The 21,365-nt window shown below is 37.6% G+C and overlaps 3 protein-coding genes across 3 annotated transcripts; all 3 read right to left on the bottom strand.

Moving 5' to 3' along the window:
• Positions 1-923: 923 nt before the first annotated feature.
• LOC114914022 (GDSL esterase/lipase At1g28580) lies at positions 924-4,935 on the bottom strand. The gene is made up of 5 exons (XM_029263800.2): positions 4,564-4,935; positions 4,205-4,423; positions 2,092-2,240; positions 1,695-1,971; positions 924-1,503 (listed from the first exon to the last, which is right to left on the bottom strand). Exons 1-5 carry the CDS (start codon positions 4,865-4,867, stop codon positions 1,271-1,273), a joined length of 1,182 nt encoding a protein of 393 aa, XP_029119633.1. The 5' UTR covers positions 4,868-4,935; the 3' UTR covers positions 924-1,270.
• Positions 4,936-8,450: 3,515 nt separating this feature from the next.
• On the bottom strand, positions 8,451-15,561 carry LOC105038457 (malate dehydrogenase, mitochondrial). Its single transcript, XM_010914269.4, has 7 exons — positions 15,180-15,561; positions 14,909-15,082; positions 14,644-14,812; positions 14,495-14,556; positions 14,214-14,338; positions 10,729-10,846; positions 8,451-8,912 (listed from the first exon to the last, which is right to left on the bottom strand). The coding sequence occupies exons 1-7, from the start codon at positions 15,453-15,455 to the stop codon at positions 8,772-8,774; spliced, it is 1,065 nt and encodes a 354-aa protein (XP_010912571.1). The 5' UTR covers positions 15,456-15,561; the 3' UTR covers positions 8,451-8,771.
• Positions 15,562-16,758: 1,197 nt separating this feature from the next.
• Positions 16,759-20,756, bottom strand: LOC105038446 (pyruvate decarboxylase 1). Its single transcript, XM_010914261.4, has 7 exons — positions 20,188-20,756; positions 19,947-20,110; positions 18,528-19,089; positions 18,153-18,241; positions 17,952-18,069; positions 17,245-17,433; positions 16,759-17,123 (listed from the first exon to the last, which is right to left on the bottom strand). Exons 1-7 carry the CDS (start codon positions 20,626-20,628, stop codon positions 16,953-16,955), a joined length of 1,734 nt encoding a protein of 577 aa, XP_010912563.1. The 5' UTR covers positions 20,629-20,756; the 3' UTR covers positions 16,759-16,952.
• Between the last annotated feature and the right edge of the window lie 609 nt (positions 20,757-21,365).

Raw genomic sequence — 21,365 nt, forward strand, 5'->3', positions numbered from 1 at the left:
GCCATATAAGGCCCTCAGTACTCAAAAACAAGCATGAAGGACCAAGTGTCTTTTTGTGAGGTGAGGGACTTCAGGAATCTCCACGGTTACATGATGTCATTCATTGCTCATATAAATTCTTGACTATGGGATCCAACACCCTAGCGAGCCATTCTTATTTGCTTCACTTTGATGGGTAGAACACATGTTAGACCTGACTGGCGTTTGACTCTTATTTTAAGCATGTTTGGATTATGGGAGGATTGGCATATATATTTACAAGGGGGTATGTATATATAAAAAAATTCTTAGATTGTTTTATGTAAATATTCTTCTAAATATTAGATTTGCATTAATACTCTTTTAAAATTAATATTTGCATGCATATCCTCATTAAATATTATTTTTGCATCAATACATTTGACATAATAGTCCAACTAACGTCATTAACTAAAATCATATTTATTTAAACTAAAAATTAATATAAAATTATCTTTTTTATTTGAAAAATATGTAATAGGTTAACAAGTCTTATTGAAAACTTATCCAATCAATTAAACTTCTTTTCTTCCCAACAACAAAATCTTTTTTGTTATCTGATTATCGAATCGATCTTTTTCCTAAACAATATTATTATTGAAAATATTAATAAGCAAGCACTAGACTGATTAAAGTATTAAAATAAATTAAAATAGATAGAAATAAAATTAATTTTTTTATGTGTACATTCTCATAAATATATTAAATTACATGAATATCTTCGTAAAATTACTATTTATACGATAATAAAGATATACATGCAAAATAAATATTTTATGGATGTGTGTGTGTGTATATATATATATATATATATATATATATATATATATATATATATATATATATATATGTAAATACTAATTTTAGGAAGATACCCATGTAAATTCTAATATTTTGGAAAGGGGTAAAAAAAATTTTAAATTCTCTTTTCAGTTATTAAAATATAAAATTGAGAATTAAAAAAACATGGGCGGCTGAGTCAAACTTTTACTCATTTCCCCAGCAATTACTCTTATTTCTATTCTAGTTATTTAATTCCTCTCAGAACTCTTACAATGATTGTCAATTACATCAATCAAGGGTTGACAGTACTCACACAGAATCATGTAACAAAGTCAAAACCACATTAGCCACCAATTATCTACCACAAGATGCCATGCGCCGGTTGGCAAATGGGGCCGAGATCCCTCGTAACCGTGTAATGCCGTTGTTCGCTCTCTTACCTTGAAAGCTACTGCAACCGAATGGTATTTTACTCTAAATGTCTGCATGTTTGGATTATGGAAGGAGTGGCATACGGTCCTTCCAACAAACCCCGGGAGATGACCTCGTAAGCCGCCTCTGTTAGGTGCGTCCCATCCCAAAACACAAACTTCGCCGGATCGCGACACACCGTAGTCTTTGGGTCCCCGCACCTTAAGGAGATGTTCATATTATACGGACCATCACCTCCACAGCACGCATCCAGTGGTGACTTCTTAAATCCTGCAATCACGCCAACCCCATTAGACTTTAAAAAAGAAACAAAAAGTTGAAAAGAGCATTAAAAAACAAAAGCTGCACCGCTTGCAATCTTGGAAATAAGAATTATCGCCAAGTGAGGCATTAAAGTTTTTTTTTTTTTTTTTTTTTTTTTTAAGAGGGAGAAAACGGAGAGGTACAAAAGAAATGCTGACCAAATTGCTGTGGAGAACGGAAGATGCTCATTAAGGCATCATAGTAGTTAGCGTGGATGATGGTGGCATGAGGGTGAAGCCTTCGGAGCCGGTCTAATTCCTCCGAAATTAGACGATTGTGTTCTTCCGAGAACTCGTTCGCCCACTTGATGCAGCCCGTCCGTGGGTCATAGTCTTCTCCTTTCTGGCTTTGAAACACGGTAAGATACAAGGAGACACATCCAGATGGGACGATCCCAGGCACTACCAGTGTCTTTGCCCCAAGTTGGATCAGGTCCTAATGATCAAATAAAAGGCCTCATTCGAGAAAGCTTGGAGGGCACCATGTTCAAATTCTAGAATTTTTTTATTGGACTTTAGTAAGACAAGTGTAAGATTGAGATAGAAATGAGCTCACTGTGATGGCTGAGCTAATGACATGGATGATGTCAGGAACAAGTTTACGTATCTCTTCTATGGTCATTCCTTGGACGAATGGGTGATTATAGTCGTTCCATCCTATCTCTCCCACCAGGAAAAGCGAGTTGCTCATGAAGCTTTTGCAATCTGTCAATGTGCCAAGAAATAAAATAATGGATCATTTTTCTTCCTAAATTTTAACTAATAAAGTGTGTGGTCCGCCAACCATGCAATCCAACCACCAAGCGAGAACGGTCGATGAACTGTGGCTTTCCCCGAGAGATTTTTTTTAATGTACCAAAAAAAGACTTTATTATCCAATTCTGCATTTTTCTGATTTACATAAATATACATATCTGGATCGATCAAGTCTATATCCAGATCGATTCAAATCCAGCTTACTTGTTTTGGCAGGTTCAAGTTGAGCTAGGGCCCTTACAAAATTGGAATTTAGTTACACGGTATTGCTAGGCGTACTCCAGTATTCACCAAAGATGAATGCCAAACTAGGTTTGGTGTCCCATCTAGATACACATTGGTTATGCATCGGAGTACAAAAAGCATTACTCTTATTTAAAACGAAATATGCATAAATGTAGATCAAGCATATGATTCATTAATTATCTTTCATATGTAATATATTTAATTATTGGAGCCAATTAACTAAGTTTTTGTGTCTTAGATCTACCTCTCATATATAGGTTCGAATCCTCAATACATGTTTTCTGATGCACAGCTACACAATCCTTGATGGCTGTCACATTATCCGATTATGGATATCGATAGCTATCAAACTGGATACATCGGATCATGTCGCATTGCATGCCATATATTGTGTATTGCTCTTGAACGTTTAACAATCATCTAGCTCCACATTTAGATAACATGATTGTAGTCCAGAGGCATATGACTCTCTACAGTGCAAAATATGTACGGCAAAAGATCCCGACTTGTCCTACATAATATGCATGATGGTTTTTAATATTTAAAATGATTTTTTTTCTTTTGAGTAAAATAGTGGAAAAGGCCCCTTGTATTTTATTATACAAATGAAATCAGCATTATATAGTGATAGTATTATATGTTAATAATGTACTAAACTTTGGTCTTAAATTGTCACTTGGTCTTCTTTCTGTATTGCACATAAACTACATGATTTGCCCAAGGTATCATCTAAACTACTCTAATTGATGACATTATAACAAACAAGGTTCACAATAATGGTCAAAACTATGGTAAAAAATATAAAAAATTATTAGTAAAATTTATACTGATATTTGATAATTATGATAATAGGTCGCATCAGTAAAAACTACTGTTGTGGTTTTAATGACTGTTGATATGAGCATTTTTGTGATAACAATCTTGAGTTAATCTATAGTAATGGTTTATAACCATCGATATAACTTGTTGCATCAGATACAACCATCATTATAAATACAATCAAAATCAAATATCTCTTTTATAAATTAATTCTTCATCTATAATCAAATATTTTTTATTAATTAATGCTAAAAATGAGTTGGATATTATACAAATCTTTGCACAAAAAATAGGACTACAAAAGATCCCAACTCATTAGACATAACATGCACGATGGTTTTTAATATTTGAAATAGTATTTTTTTTCCTCTTCCGAGCAAAATGATGGGAAAGACCCCTTGTATTTTATTACACAAATGAAATGAGTAATATTTAGTGATGCTATCATATGTTGAACAGATCTCAAATTGTGTCGCCTTTCCTATCTGCAACGGGACGTAAACCACATGATCTGCCCAAGGTATCTCTAAACTACTCTAATTGGTGAGTAAAGCATACAATGCATGTCTAAATGTGCACATGTGCTCGTTAAGTCAAAGGTCTTTATAAAGGAGGGCGGAGTTAAGAGTTATAATTTTTTCTTCTAAAAGAACTTCCAATTGCAGCATCATTGACAAATTTAGGGAATATCAAAATGCATTAGTGTTTGGAGTATGCACCCCCATGGCATTAGAATAATTTTGAGTAAATGTCAATTAATTTGATGTCATCCTCAACCTCAAGTGTGGTATCCCATCCCTTGTGGGGCAGGTAGGTAGCGATGTGGAAAAAGGGGGAGAAATGCTAACCCGAATCCGAGGAGCAGAGAGAGGGCAGCAATTGCTTGAACCACTTGATCTGGATTCCCAGCGAGTACTCCGGCCATACGACTTTAAGCCCCTTGGCCCTATAGAAGTCGTTGTCAAGTGCGGTGGCTCCGGCCACCGCAAAATTCGCCCCATGCCGGAAATCCTGGCTATGTTTTCCGGCAAGATACGGTGGCACGAGAGGCAGCCCCATGGCTTGTGCTGCAGCCACCATTACCAAATCTCGCTTTAGTGTTTAGCTAATCGTAGGAAATATAAAATTTAATAAACCAAGATAACAACTATGATCTATAGAAATTTGGGAAGAAAGAAGAAGAGAGGAGATCAGGAGGATTAGATACCGATGAAATCAATGATCAGTCGCCCATCGGAGAACCGGCCGGTGGCGCGGTGGAAATATGTCTCGCCGTACGGGAGCTGGGCAACCGGACCTGAATTGTTGCCGGAGTAGTGGAGAAAATTTCCGGTGTCGGCGAGGGAGTCGCCGAAGCTGAAGATGGCTGTGTAGCAGGAGGTGGTGGGAGAGGTGTTCTTTGAAATGAAAGGGTGGTAGGTGGTGGCAGGGATAGTGTTTACAAGAACAAGGAAAACAGCGATGAAAGTGGCGAGGAGGAAGAGTTGAAGCAAGAGACGGGTGGAGGCCATTGGAGAGGCGGAGTAGATTGGAGCGGAATCAAGTGATGTCAGATAACAGAGATGGTTATGTATTAGTTGTTTGAGACCCCCAAAACAAATAATGTCTAAGAAAGGAATCTTTGATTCTGGACAACCTCCGCAACCCTAACAAGCGAGGGCCCCAGCCACGGGCACAGCCCTCAGGTCCACCTGGGTCGAAAATCCTTGTGCTGATCGGCTCATCAAACGGCAGCTGACGCGAACGATGTTGCACTTGGTTGCTAGATTAGGCTAAAATTTAGAGGATCGGATTAGAATTTGAGGCCCTTACAACGAATCCTGACTCTTTTAAACCTTTTTCTTTTTTTTCCACATTAATAACGAACTCCGTAAGTACGAATCAGTACATCGCGATTTATACTCATTCTCTCGCTCTTGCTCAAGGTAGTCTTCCATCGTCCTTTTTATTTTTTCCCTTTTTTTTTTTTTTAATTGTCGAACCGGTGGCCTTGCACGGTGCGACGGCATTCACAATGTGATTTGCAGCATTGGTGGCTAACCTATCTTTCTTGTAGACATGAGCTAATTGAAAAGACACTGCGTTCAAGATAATCCTCTGAACATCCATGATAAGTGGGTGGATATCAGTTTGATTGTGGTGGCTTTTTTTTTTTTTCTCTGAATCCATCTAATAACTCCTTTCCACGCTGCGATAGACATTGAAGTTTCATATAGGTTTCAGATGCATAACTTGATCAAGTGAAAAAATTGGCATCATTAACGTACAAAATTGGAAAAATGCCGTGGGAGACTGGTTCCAGTAGCTCGTTTGTCACTTCGTCGGGTCGTGTATTTTATTCCCTTCAACTAGCGGGTCCTCCTTTCCATAGTCGAATTACTTAAGAAGAGTCTATTGACTTGGAAATATCAATTAATATACATGTCCAGCTGGAGGATCGTTAGTTGCAATGCAAGAACAAAAATCATATAGCGCCGGCACCATAAAAGATCATATGGGGTTTATATAGTATGCTACGTATCTACTAATATTAATTTTAAAATATAAATCTAAAAATTTTAAAAAAAAAATTAATGATGCCGTAATTAAAGCATTCTCTTTTTTCTTTATTTTCAATACATAATAATATATACTATATGATCATATGGTACACATTAAATATATAACTAAGTGATACATACTACAAGCTTTTTCGATATATACTTAGTAATGATCCAATACACACCTACAATTAAATTGATACATAATTTATCGAACTTAGTATTCACCAAGATACAGCATATTACTAATTAATACATATCTAGTAAAATATTCATCCAACATCCTAATATATATATTTAGATAAAGCGATATATTATTTTTAAAATATAGTATTTATTAATACACAGTATATAAGTAAATGATATATACTAGATAGTTTATTAATATATATTGTAAGCTTTCTTAATACACATCTAACAAATGATCCAATACACACCTCGAGGTTTTTTCTCCTCTTCCAAATCTTTCTTCTTTTCTAAGATCTTTGTATTTAAAAATTTATGAAAACTATATATCATTTCTTCTAAAGGTGTGTATTGAACCGTCGGATGAATATTTTGTATGGTGTGTATCAATTGTCCATATACTATATATTAGTGAATACTAAGTTCAATAAATTATGTATCAATTTATCTGTAAATACATATTAAATCGTTATTGGGTGTGTATCGAAAAAGATTTCAGTATGTATCAATAAATCATCTAATATGTACCATTTACTAATGTACTGTATATTAATGGATGCTATATTTTAAAAACTGTGTATCGCTTTATCTGAAAGTGTGTATTGAAACGTTGGATAAATATTTTGCTAGGTGTGTATCAATTAGTTGCATATTCTGTACTAGTGAAACTAAATTCAGTAAACTATATATCAATTTAACTGTCTATAGATATATATTAGATCGTTGCTGCGTGTATATTAAAAAAGCTTACAGTATATATCAACTGATTATTTATTTAGTGTGTATCAGTTATATGATCGTATAATATGTATTACTATGTGCTAAAAATTAAGAAAAAAAATATTTTAATTATAAAATTAATAATTTTATCAATAAAAAAATTATTAATTTTTTATTTATATTTTAATATTAATAATAAAGAAGATGTGGTACATTATGAAGCCATCCCATATCATGTTTTATAGTGCCCGCCCAATATGATTTTTGTTCGTAATGCAGGTTGTCAACATTTAATAACATTCTTTTGCAGCCTTCACGTCCCCGCCAAATGATGGCTCATGTATGGCAGCGCTGCAGCAGCAGTCCACGGGAACAGGCTAAAACAGAGGTGGAGCATTCATCTTGTTAACCACCTTACACGTGTCCTAGGATTTGGCCCGGCCCAAAGGACAGGATCCATCTGGTAATTTCTCACAGTACACTCGGTTCATATGGGGGAACGGCAATCAAAATTTGAAATTTATGCCTTTTCTTGTATAAGAAAGGCATAGTTTTGAAATCTTTAGATCCCTAGGTTATGCTCCATATTTCACGATAAAAAAAATGCAATTATTATAAAAAATATATGTACTTCTATTAAAAAAAGAAGGAAATACGACCACTATAAAGGAAAATATGCATTCATTAAAAGCTACACCAACAGCATCCAAATATTTTAAAACCTTGCAATATGATTTAGATGATATTTTTTTTATCATAATTTTTGAAATTATTAATCGTGATTTTATAATGTCTAATGTTGGATTGTATAACATAGCTTCCAAAACTTCCTAAATCAAGAAACTTCAGATATTTCTACTGTGACTAAAAATTTTCAAAATCATGTTTTTCGCTCTACCTCCAATTCTTTCCATTTTTTAAGCTTTCTCTAACAAATAAATAAACGCCTTCTAAAATTAGTTTTTAAAATTTAAAAATTTTGAATCATAAAAGAAAAAAATTAGGAGTTTTGAATCTTAAATCTCCAAGCACACTCTCAATGAAATAGCATACTGCAAAATTCCCAAAATTTTGGTCGAATTTAAGTTAACCTACTTCTCTCCCAATTGAATTATTTGATGCGCACTCCGTTGACGAATCCCACGATAGAATCATGGGCCAAAGATCGCACAATGTGATTGTTGCGAACTACAGGGTTGGCTTAAGGCGTGCATTTTGGCATGCTCAGTCTTGCCCTTCTACTGTTCCTCTCTTCCGTACAAGGAAACGGAAAACCAACAAAGGATAACTAAAACTTACCAACCATTCCCCGAAGCAACTGTGATAGGTCCCCTGCCCACCAGCCCTTAATAAGCACTGCTGTTCACCACCTACCACCACTCACCTTCCACGCCATTCCCACTCCAGCCGACCCTCTATCACCTCCACCAGCATTACATGGCCCGGAAGAACTTTTCAATCACCCAGTTTGGGGAGAACCCTGTGAATTTCCAGGTTCTCTCCTCTTTCTGCCACTATTTAACCAGCCATATGGCGACCACAAGTTTTGGTAAGCTGAGCATACCATTGAGAGCTAGTTTTATCAATTTCAGCATTAAATAAAAGAGTCATGACACAGTAGGAAGGCCAAATTTTAAAAATGCGTAAATTGAAACAAAACCTCTCGATTAAACTGAAGCATCAAGTTAAGGTCTACAAAACCAGAGCATGCAATCAGAATAATCAAAACAGGCTGGACTTACCACAGTTCATAGGCTGCAAGTCCAATAAATGTATTCCTCATTGTTTTTCTTCCGCAAATTGCATGCCTTATTGTGACCGAAGCTTAAAAGCTTAGTTGGCTGCAGCTGACAGCCAGCTCAAGAAGCTCAAGGAATAGATTAACACAAAGTAAAATGTATCGAGAGAATGACCCTCAGGTACAGATGCAAAATTATCATGGTTCAAGGAACCTTGCAATTCAGACAACTTAATTCTCTTTGGCAAACTTAATTCCCTTCTCAATGGAGGCCTTAAGCTCAGCCTTCAGGTTCTCCAAACCCTGTTTCTCATAATCTGAGAGGGTGCCCAATCCAAGTACTTCCTCAACACCATTCTTCCCAAGCCTTACCTGTAATGAAACAAAAAGCACCACGAAGTCATAATCTAAATAAAGACCACACTAGCGTGCTCCAAGCGTTTTGCTGATCCAAGCAAATTACAAGCAGACAAAAGGCATCAAGAAAGATCAGGATCAAGATTAGCCTCAACTAGACCACATTTAAGTACCCCCACCAATCAATAAAAGTCACGCCACTTAATAAAGCACTAAAATGAGCAATCTCATAAACAGCCAGATTCAATAATGAAAACAAAGATATGCCACTGAAATTATGAACAACAGCATGTTTTCACCACTGTATGCACACAAAGCCGTTACCATGAAGATACAAAACATGTACACAACTAAAAATGTTTGAGTTGGATCCCAAATCTATCACGTGTTACCACAGAAAATAAATTTGGCAGTCATTACTGCACATACAGAAGCCATTGACCTAGTGATTGGAGAATATCATGAACATATGAAAAACCATGACTCAGCACTACCATGCAGAACATGGATCACAACAACTTGCAGATGATACCATGATAGAAAATACGGTGCATATTACAGTCGCTGACAAAAAAAATATTATAAAACATTTTTGCTGTTGAGATAGAATCATATTTAACTAATGGAAACAGAGAGAAGAAAGAACAAGTTCACTGATCATCCCTGCAAAGTGCATCTTTTCTTGTCATAGACACAAGGTTGGGATGGACTGGTCAGATATGTGGAAAGCCACAATCATGAGCAGAATCTATAGGGAAAAATCTTTGAAAATCAAAAAACTATAGTAAAATAATAGAGAAGGTTCTCCCATGTTTCAGGTGAAGATGACAATGGTCAAAGCAGAAAGGATGGCTTCTTGAACTTCAAAAGATTCCCGGTTCAAGATAACTTCACCAAGATGGTACAGATTGAGAATGTCAAGCATAAGTTTTTGAGCTATCTGCCTAGACTTGCCAATTCTACTGACTTCGTATGATTAGTGAAGTGCTATCTGATAATTCCTTCTTACCATTAGGCTGGAGGTAGAGAGCCGCATTTTCCATAACTGATCGTAACATTGTTGTAATCCTAGAAACAATATGGAAGCTCCACTACAATGGGAATGACTCTGAGACCAGCCACATGAAGCCAGCCTCAGAGACTGAAGCTACCCACCCCTTAAGGAAAGAAATTGCATATCCCACACTCTTGCCCCGTGCACCCCAGCACCCAAAAAATACACTTCTCTTCCCACAGTCTCTTACTCAACTTCTAGACTTCCATGGAAATAAAAATTTTCCAACTTTTTTTCTTTAATTAGAATTCTCATAGATCCAAAACTCTTTAATTAGAACTAATCCTCTACGATTTAAAATAATTCCCTCATGAATCTTGCATCGAATAAAAAAAAGCCATTGCATGCCATGAACATGCATGTGCATTCCACATGTCGGATTCTAGAGAAAATAATTGGGGTATGATTGAGGTTTTTAACACTCAAACTACCAGATAACAACAACGACATTTTGAAGCATGTGTTTAAGTTAGCATTTATAAAGTTGTCCAATGTTAATATTAGTCACAAACATTAAACAAAGGTCTAAATTGACCCTGCAACCCGATTCGTCATGCAATCACTCAAAGTGGCAGCAATCATAAAGCAAGGCTATTAATTAAGCTGTTCAAGAAATATTTTATGAAATGCATACAATGTAATCAGGTGGTAAAACATGAAATAAAACCAGTACCAGAATTTTTTTCTGAATAAGGAAGAAGCAGCATTTTGAATACACCAAAATTCAATCATAATTATATTCATCCAAAATAATTCAGATAAACTAGATAAAATTACCTTGGAGGCAAAGAAGGGTAGTTCAGTTATGCTTGACTGGACAAAAGAGCACTCAACAATATCTGGAACCCCGTTAAGACCCTTCAAGCATGCATCAGCAAAGATGGCTCCAGCATATCTGCATCAAATCTATGGGTTAGTCCAAAGAAATATAAGCATCCAATATGCCCCAGCACAAGCTTAAAGAATCAGAAAAATAAAATGACAACTCAGAAGTAGAGACATATAAAACAGTAGACAGGAATACAATAAGAAAAGACAGAGTACCTACACTAGGCAATCAACGGATTGAAATTTCAGCAAATCTGAAATATTCATGTCATTGGATCAAGGATAAGTTCATTCACGTCATTAATTTTGCAACAATGTTCTTTAGTGTCTAGGCTACAAAATTACAGAAGTGATTAAGCACATGCAGAATGCAAGCAATACAGTAAATCTTGACCTCAACCATCTACATGGCATTATCCCATGTAGAAGTGATCACTAGAAATAGCAAGATTTCTTCAGAGTATGAGGATTCTCTGAACTATAAACTTAATATCAACATTTTGGACTGCTGACGAATTCCAGGCTGAGGCAACAGCAAGCATATAAGCAGGTAAGGAGCTTACCACATTGGTTAGACGGTTGAACTTATGCACCCACAGAGCAACCCTCCAAGGTTAATCTAGATATAAAATATTTTAATGATTTAGGTAATCATCCCTTGACAACCCTTGTACTTGCTAAATCGTTTGGTTGTGGTTTTGATATAATTCAAGGGCCTCCTCCATAATGACCCAAAAAATGGGGAAAAAAGGCATCCTTTGACATATTGGTGCACATGGAGGATAGCAATGCCCAACATAATAACTACAAAATAATAATTAAAGAATAGATTCCTTTCCTCAATGGCAACAGATGAATGCACAGCTGTACATAATGGGATATAAACACAAGCCATGCAACTATGATAGTAATGTCTATTTTACAGAAACTAAAACTAAGTAATGTCCATTCTACAGAAACTAACAGTATGCAAATAGATTCTGGTTTGCATGAGTAATACAAAGACAAATAGGATTTCATTAAAAAAAAAAAAAAGCATATACGATTACATAAATAAACAAGGAAAAGCACAACAAGACTTGCAGTACCAGTGCTGCCACATATTAGGCTACTGCATCATGCTGATACCGAACTGATATTCAGTATGGAGGGTATACCGAGTGCCATTACTAGCATTGTACCAACATAATACTGACATTGGGTCCAATACTGAGATTGCAAACGTTGATAAATAAAATTAGACAAATCTTTAGTTAGCTGACAAGTTGATTAAGTGGAGGAATAAAACATGTGTGCATACAAGTTGTCACCTGATTAGAATTTTTGGTTGACAATTTCTCAGTCAATATCACCAGGACTTCTGCATGATTACTAAAAGAGGACAAATTGTAGAGAAAGCCAAATCAAATAATTTCAAGACCTAACGTGGGTGCAACATAAAGTAACTACAAAACACCCGTTTATGTTATAGTAAGATGCATACGATGGAAATTCAAAAATTCAATTCAAAATTCATTTAGATACTAGATTTATCTTATATGATATAAATAACCACAAAAAATAGAGTCATCCTCAAGAATATAGCACTCAACAATTAAATGAATGGTAATCTTTTGAAACTTGTTCTACCTAAAGTAGATCGGTCAAGTGAATCGCAAATTGAGGCAGATATTACTTCATTAGCTTATTATTTAGTTTGACATGCATTTCAAAACAAATAAAAACAGAAAACGAAAAATTGCTAAATGCAATAAATAAAGTGTGGAAGCCATCAATATGACATGATTTCCCTTTTCTGAAAAATATTGGCTGAACAGTGTGGAGCAGTCTAGCTGCCCATCAGGCTTTTATAAAACCAAATGAAAAATCATGAATAATCAGTTGTTGCACCGCCTGTTAAAGAATTGGCAAAATAACATTTAAAGGAGACTTGATTATGCACAGCTCAAGTTAGTTAATTACCACAGAAAATTAAGCAACCTCCGTATAAGTAATAAAAAAAATCATGACCTTTTCTATTTTTGGAAGTGTTCAATAAATTATATCATTTATAATCAACTAGTATGAGTTGTTTAAATCAAATCATCTGAAAATTTCAAAGATACAACAAATCTTAGAACCTGATGATAATTATTAAACCCAATATAAAGTCAATAAAAATATAACATGCACCATTCATTGTTTCCAATAAATTACATTACTTTTAGTCCACTATTATGAGTTGTTCCAGTCAAAGCATCCAGAAATTTAATAATAAACAAAAGTTGGAACATGATGCTTGCATATCAATGTTGACAACCTGTACTTAAGCATTAATCTATGAAAGTAAATAAAATCAAGCAAAAACCGAACCACAAAGAACATAAATATGAAAACTTTCAGTTATAGCTTGCCCCTAATCATATCATCAATCTATCAAAACCAGGAGATACAAGAACTGGAAAATAAAGAAAAAAGAACTAAAAGAAAAAAGCAATAGACTAAATTATGAAACTAGCAGTAAAAGGCAAAATTTCTAAAATCAGTTCATACATGCATGATAACTAGGTGATCATAAAAGTCTGAAAAGTGCAAGTTTTTGGTGAATGCAAAATATTTTCTATGTTGGTTTCAGAAAATGCAATCAATTCAGTTGGAACCAAAGGTCCAGCAAAATAGCTCGATTTCTGATTAGAATGTCTGAGGGATTGTTCAGTTGTTTTAATCATCTCATCAATTTAAACAAAAAAAATACTCGTCATAAAAATCAGTATTCTTTCTTGGAAAAAAGGAAGTTCCAATCCCTGCACGTTTGTGTAACTGCATAAGGTGACTTTTCTTCTGTTGTTTATAGATTCAAGAAAGTTAGATCATCCAATGCACTCGACCACTGGGTTTGAAACAGTCTGCTTGTAGATTAGGGTACAAAGACACTGGTTCGATTGTTTTCCAGGGCTATCTAGTCTCACAGAGGACCGAGCCAAGAACATGTTCTTTCTGAGTCCAATTTAATCATCCTCCATGTTCTGGCTAAAGCATCAGTTACATTTCTAGAGTAACAAACTGTAGCAAAACAATCTAACTTTTGCCTTGTATGAGAATTAATCACTCATCATTTGCAAATAATATTATTGCAAATCATGTGATGCATCTGGATAATTTAAGAAATGAATTATAGAATCAAAGTCATGAATCACTACAAGGAAAAGTCAGTGCATCAAAACAAAATTGCTGCTTATGCCAAGAAAAACCTTGATGCGTAAATTAGATTTCTCCCCCAAAGGCATCCATACACTTATGATAAATATTGAATGGCAAACTCATATGGCAAACTACTTGCTATCTAACTACAGAATCTATTCTTTGGATGGGTATAGCAAGGTAATCATGGATCCGCATATAGAAAAAACATAAAACAACATCACATATAACTTCATGGGTTTTCCAGACTTTACGCCATAGACAAAGTTGCAGATCCTTTCCCAGCCTTTGCCTCCACCACTTCCGTCCCTCCATCCTGTGTCCTCTTCGTGAGAGCTTTTATGTCGTCCTCCGACAATGCATTGGTTGCAGGAGTTGCCTGTAAGCACAAAACAAATTAAGAAAAGAAAAATCCCATTTTGCACAAGTATTCAAAGAAAGGAAATTAAATTCTTGTATTTATACAATTAATTATGGAAGAAAAAAAGATCAAAGGAAGCATAAAAATCGTCAAATCTCAAATATAAATAATCACCTGGGAGAACAGAGGCAAAATTGTTATACCAGCATGCCCACCAACCACAGGGACATCAACATCTGCACGTAAGTTCTCAGTCAAAGATAACAAATGAAGACGAACATTAAGAGGTTCTAACAGGTTCCAAGTTAAGGCAAAAGCATTACCAGCAACCGGAATGTTCGCCTTCCCAGCATAGAAAGTCTTGGCCCGGACCACATCGAGCATGGTGACACCGAACAGCTTCTTCTCATCATAGGTTCCGGCCTTCTTGAACACCTCAGCTGCGATTGGCACCGTGGAATTCACCGGGTTGCTAATCATATTAACAAGAGCCTAATTCCGATCAAAACAATAGCAAAGGGAATTACGCAAACCCATGGATTAACAAAAGGAACAAGAAAAGAAAAAAGCGGTGGCGTGATTACGTACGTTGGGGCAGTACTTGGCGATGGCAGTGCAAAGCGATTTAACGATGCCAGCATTGATGTTGAAGAGATCGTCTCGGGTCATGCCAGGTTTCCGAGGCACACCAGCGGGGATGATGACAACGTCGGAGCCCTCCAGGGCTTGGCCCAGCTGCTCCTCAGCCATGTAACCCTTAACCTGAAGCAACAAAAAGAAAACGATCAGATCCAAAACCCTAGATCAGATCAGGACCAAGAAAGGTAGGAGGGAGGTAGATCTGGAAACCCTAGAAGACCTCGGCGCGGGTGTTGATGTGGCTGACGTCTGCGGCAACGCCGGGGGTGCCGGCGATATCGTAGAGGGCTAGGTGGGAGACGAGGGGGTTGAGCTTCATGAGGAGGGCGAGGGGCTGGCCGATCCCGCCGGCGGCGCCCAGGACCGCGACCTTCCGCTCGGGAGCCGACTCCGCGCTGAAGGATCTGCGGAGAATATGAGAAGAGGGGGCAGGGCAGGACGGAGCTCCTCCCCTCCGGAGGACGGACTCCACGGATCTAAGCAAAAAGGTCCTCATTTTCCAAAGAGAGAAGAAGAAGCAGGACGACGGCTTCCACCAGACAGGGAGGGCAAAAGAGTGGGGGGTTGTGGTTTTCGGGCACTCCGCTGGGCTACATATGAGGCGCTTCTCCAGTCTCCACTTGTCCAGTTGTCCGTCTGGGCGTCAATTTACGGCTACCGCCGTATAATTATTGTCTGGACTGTAGACCAGCGCAAATCTCGAAGCACATGCACGGTGGATAACGTGCAATCGGGAATTCGTGACAATACAAGGGTTAATGTGGAGTCTTATCCACCATGGGATTTTGGTGGTCTAACTGGACGTGGTCCAGGCAATAAACAGCCAGGAAAGAAGAACGGCGTGTGGCAAATGGAGAATGGGCAATATAAGATTATTTAACTATACTCAAATCATACGAAAAGATGTGAATAATCTTTTCCAATCAGCGGGCCAAATCAGTAGATAATTAGGTTAAAGTTACTGGAGGAGGAGGGCGAAATAACTTTAATCACCCTTTCGGCTCCTATTTCTCTACCGATTTTCTTCGTGGGTAACATTTTCTACTCTTTTTTTGTTACCATTCTTTCGCTTTTTGAAGATGACGCTAATGATGGATCACCGGTACCAATCAAATAGCAAATTATTTGTTAGTAACTAACTGGCCAAGAGATGAACACCAAAAGTTAAAAGTTATCCGGATGATTAAATATTAAGCATGCAAACAATTTTAATAAGAGCAAATGCATTATAAGGATCTTTTGCTGCTAAAAAAATGCAAGTATAGATGCAACAATTTTATAACTCCAGAATTTTAAACCAATCACGTGGAGAACACGTGCTAACTCGTGCCGATAATTAGGGCACCATCCTTGTACCATAAATGTTAGGCAAAAAGAGCCACAAACGTAGGGCATGGCATCGGAGTTGCGACATCTAGCAATGCTTCTTTTGAAAGTTCTCTACATTTCTCCTTGATCAATTCCTGGACGGCATGGCAACACTCGAACACAAAGCCGTGTACCTTTCCTTCTGAAGCATGGTTTAATAACAGCCATGCAAATGAAATACTAATTGTCCGGATAGCTTCTATGCACACATGTCTGGAACTGAGCCCTGTGGAGACTCTTACTAGTTAGTCCCATTAGAAAACACCAAATTTTTATAAGCAAATAGGAACCATCAGCTGAAGATTTGCCAGCTTCTATTTAATGTATTTATAGTTTGTTAGCAAGAGATAAAATTGCAAAGGCGTACTATTGATCCTGGACATGGGGCAATTAACAAAGCAGCTTGCACTAAAGCAACAGAAACGCCCGCCTACAGAAGTATTGCTAAAGCTTATCTTATTACCAGACAGATTCACACAATGATTTTCTAAGTTACTGTAGCAGTGAACACAGCTACTTATTCGTCATGCAGCATCATCCACCCCACTGAATCAGCTTTGATACAACATTCTTAGCCCTATTAGCAATTACATAATACCAGATTTTCTGTCATGTATTCATCCAGCTATTGCGGATTTGGAGGGCGACTATTGGCTGCTGAGACTCTAGATCCCCACTCCAGGAGCTCCTTGCTTGTATCATCTTTATGCACTATGACCTCAATAAAGCACAAGCTATCCTTTTGCTCTCCAGTTGCCTTCGAAATGGCATCTAGCAATTCTTCCTCTGTGCGCACCTATAGTAGTTCAATAGAGAATTTGCTATGTAAACAAACTGCTCCTTGTGGTCATAAGATTTTATCGGAAAAATTGAGTAATTTCAGCCATCATCAAACAGGATTGGCTTCACAGACTCACCTTGGAAGTCCAACATCCGCCTCGTCCATTGTTAATGGCATCAACCAATCCAGTATAGTTCCAGTTCTTGATCACATTGTAAGGACCATCATGGATCTCTACTTCAATGGTGTAGCCACCATTATTGATGAGAAATATAATGCTTCGCTGCCCACAGCGGATCATTGTAGAAATTTCCTGTGCGGTCACCTAAAGGAAGAAGAAAGGAATTGTTGAGCCATGATATAAAAGCTAAGAAATTATTTCCATTTTGTTCTTTTTTCGAACGTGCAACAACAGGCACCTTGAATTTTGTTCTTTTTTTTCATTTTTCTTTGGGCAGCTAAGAAACTCTATACTGCAGCAGGTAAAAGCCCCTTTATTAAAGACATGGTCTCTTAAATGGTGTAAAAGAAAACAAAGCTGATTGCCTGATTCTATTGTTACGACAAAATAAATGATGGATGTGTTCTGTTTTTCATGCTTTTTTTCCTTCTTTTTTCTTCTTTGTGCAACTAAGAAACTTGATACTGCAGTTTGTAAGAGCCGACTTTGCAAAGACCATTGGTCTCTTACACGCTGCAAGGAATGAAAGATTGCAATGCTGATTCTATTCATTCTAAACAAACATTGGACATAGAAAAACAATAGCTCGCACCAATCAAATTTTAAATTAAGAAATTACCTTCTATAATAAACATAATGGAGTATTGATTCATTAAATATACCTGGAAACTTCCATCACCTATGCAAGCAATTACACGTTTATCCTTGGCAGCTTGTGCATATCCAAGAGTGGCACCAACCGACCATCCAATAGACCCATACTGCATCTGGAACTCATATCTGTGTAATGTTATGAAATTACGGAAAAGCCCAGTTCAACCATATGCAATAATTTGGCATAAACTTCCAAAGAAATGACTTACCCACAATTCTCTGGCAACCGAAGCTTTTGACAATTGAACCAAGAGTCACCAGTCTCTGAAATAACTGCTGTGTCTCCACTCAGCATATTCTGCTCAAAGAGTGAGGAAGATAGAGAAGATTAAAAGTCAAAATGGAATAATCAAAACACTTTGATCTCTAGAGTTTTTTTTATAAACTGAGGCTCACTGGTGAAACCCATATATATAGACTCAATATACAAGACAACAGTGCCATTAAACTTAAATCTTAGTCAACTTTTCAATCGAAATAATAACTGGAAGTCTGGAACATAGAAAAACAAAGGCATGATTCTGATCCTATGAGAACAGAATTAATTAACAAATTAACTAATGACAAAATTCATAAAGGCTTGCCTGGATGTGCTTAAAAAGGATGTTGACCCTCAAAGGCTCATTGTTCTCACGTTTGAGAGGAACGCAGGGGGGTACGAAGATCCGTCGATAATTTTCCAAGGCTGTGGTGTTCTTCCTGAGCTTCTGTGCAAGTGCAGTTAGGAAGTCGGCCATGAAAACCCAACCAAAAGAAGGCCCATTCCCAACAGTCACTCGATTGGGTTGTACAATCACTGCTTTCTCTTTCTTGATTAGCAAAGAATAACCCACAGAGCTGTAGTCATTAAAGATTGGGCCAGCAAAAACATATGCATCAGCTGACTCCACAATCTCGCCACAGAAATTGGTGCTCACTGCACCCCAGTAGGTCCCAATGAAATGGGGGTGGTGTTCTGGTACTAGCCCCTTGCCAGATGGCATAATAGCTATTGGGAAACCACAAACATTGACAAGTTCTACAAATGCTTGCTGAGCCTTGGCTACCCTTAGTTTGGGCCCTGCAACCAACACTGGCTTCACAGCCTTGTTCAGAAATTCTGCTGTTGCCTCTACTGCAGCTTCTAATCCCATTTGGTTGCTAACCCTGCATATAATGCAAATAAATCTGTTAGTCCTAACATGAAAATTCATTAATATAACAATTTGCGCAAAAAAATGTCCTGAAAATTTTAACTAACTAAAAGAACATCTTTTGATATGATTACGGATTTCAGATAAGTATGAGGTAACTCAAAATGAAAAAATAGCTTTGTTGCACTAGTCTATTAGAAGAAACAAATAAAAACCATACGCATCATTTCCTCTAAAGAAATTATCAAATTTTAAATAATCCACAGTGCAAACATAAAAATAAACCTACGATTTGAGGTAAGTTGCTTGGTCCTTGACAGAGATGAATATATTAGAACAGTTGGCTGCACAATTACTACTGCTTCATGCCTATGACATCTACTCAGTAAGCACATCATCCTTGTCAATAAGTAAAGTGAAATGATGATATGAAAAAGCGCATTTTTCTAGTTCTTTAAAGAGAGTCCAAATATCAATATCTTCCCATAGAATTTTCACATGTCTCATTCCATAAGATTAATAAACCATATCAGTAATCCTATTGTAAGAATGCTTCAAATGGCATGCAAAACTAGCTGTTTCAGTCACCAATCTCTGAAATCTACTACGATCTGAAGCTTTTTCAGAACAAGCAGGAAACCTAAAGCATCAAAACACAATAGTGATTAAAAAAGACCAGAATTTTCCCTAGCGAGACCAGACCAAAAACCTAGCAAGAGAGCCAACTGTCGGACAATAATGGAAAGCCTTTACCACCTATACTACCAACCTCCAACCCCAAATCATCTAATATAGTCATAAAAATTTCAAATCAAAGTAACAAAGCAAAACCCCACAACCGGAAACAAGAAAGTTAGCAAGAAATCATACTTAGGTGCAAGAAAAAAGGGCACCGGCTCGGAAGCAAAAGTCGGATGAGGAATGCCCGGCAAGTTGCAGCTGATGCTGATGTAAACAGGTTTGGACTCCTTGAGCGCCGTCGAGATCGCCGTATCGATCAGCTCATGTGCATCATCCAAATTATTCACCACTGCCTTCGTAACCAAGGAAACAAAGTCGGCACTCCGTATCGCATTAATTACTGGAGAGGAAAACCAAGAAAGAAAATGACCTGGAAGCAAGTGACGGTCTGGAAGCAGCGGAGCTCCTGAGTGAAATCGGGAAGGCCGATGGTGTGGTGGAGGATGCGATTGGTGCCATAGTCGTTGGAATTGGGACCGCCGACTATACAAATGATGGGGAGGTTCTCGCTGTAGGAGCCGGCGATGGCGTTGATGACGCTGAGCCCGCCCACGCTGAAGGTCACGACGCAGGCGCCCACGCCGCGTGCCCGGGCGTAGCCGTCGGCGGCGTAGCCGGCATTGAGCTCGTTGCAGCACCCCACCAGATTGAGCTCCGGCTCGGCGATCAGGTGGTCGAGGAGGGTCAGATTGAAGTCGCCCGGCACCGAGAACACGTCCCGGACGCCGATCTGCACCAGGCGCTGGGCCAGGTGCCGGCCCAGCGTCCCGGCAGCGCGCCGATTAAACCCACTCGCATGCCCGTTCTCCATTCTGTTCTTCTTCTCTTCCTCGGGAAACTTTTTGTGGGGCTTCGGAACAAGAATATATGCGTGCGCGATCTGGTCTCCGGAGAAGAAAACGGAGGTCTACGAGGAGAAAGCTTAAAACCGTGGGCGACTGCGGCCCTTTGCGGCAGTTTTGATTTGAGGAGTTTACGTTAGCGCATATTCGGTGTTATCCATAGAGGATGTATAGTATTCAATGGAACTACATTGGGTTTGCTTGTGAGAGATGATGAGGATGGATAAGTGATACTTTGAATTTGTACTCTCTTTTTTTTTTTTTTTTTGGATTGTAGAAGGGCTCGGGCTGTGTCTTTCGTGCCTAAAAAATTATTGATCCTTTTTTTATAAATATAGTTTTTTTTGCTCATTTTTGTATCATCTTTAAAGCATTATAAAAATCTTCCTTCTACCTACAGATCACAAAACTAATATTATATTTTAAAAGTTGTGCAAAATATAATCGATCAATTTATATTGAAAAAAAAGATCAATTATTTTTTTGTACAAAAGATACAATCCAGATTTGCTGCAGAGTGGAGGTCGGATACTAATTATTTTAGTTCTAAGAATGAGTTTATGGGATGGATTGGTGCTGGGCTTCATGAAAGGATGAATGAGTTGGAAAAAAAATTATATGGGGTAGGTAATATAGGCTATCATATCGGGTGGGTACTAAGGCCATCATATGGGATGGATCTAATTTCATATCATTTTTCTTTTGC

Source organism: Elaeis guineensis, chromosome 2 (genome assembly GCF_000442705.2).
Source record: "Elaeis guineensis isolate ETL-2024a chromosome 2, EG11, whole genome shotgun sequence".
Lineage (NCBI taxonomy): Eukaryota > Viridiplantae > Streptophyta > Magnoliopsida > Arecales > Arecaceae > Elaeis > Elaeis guineensis.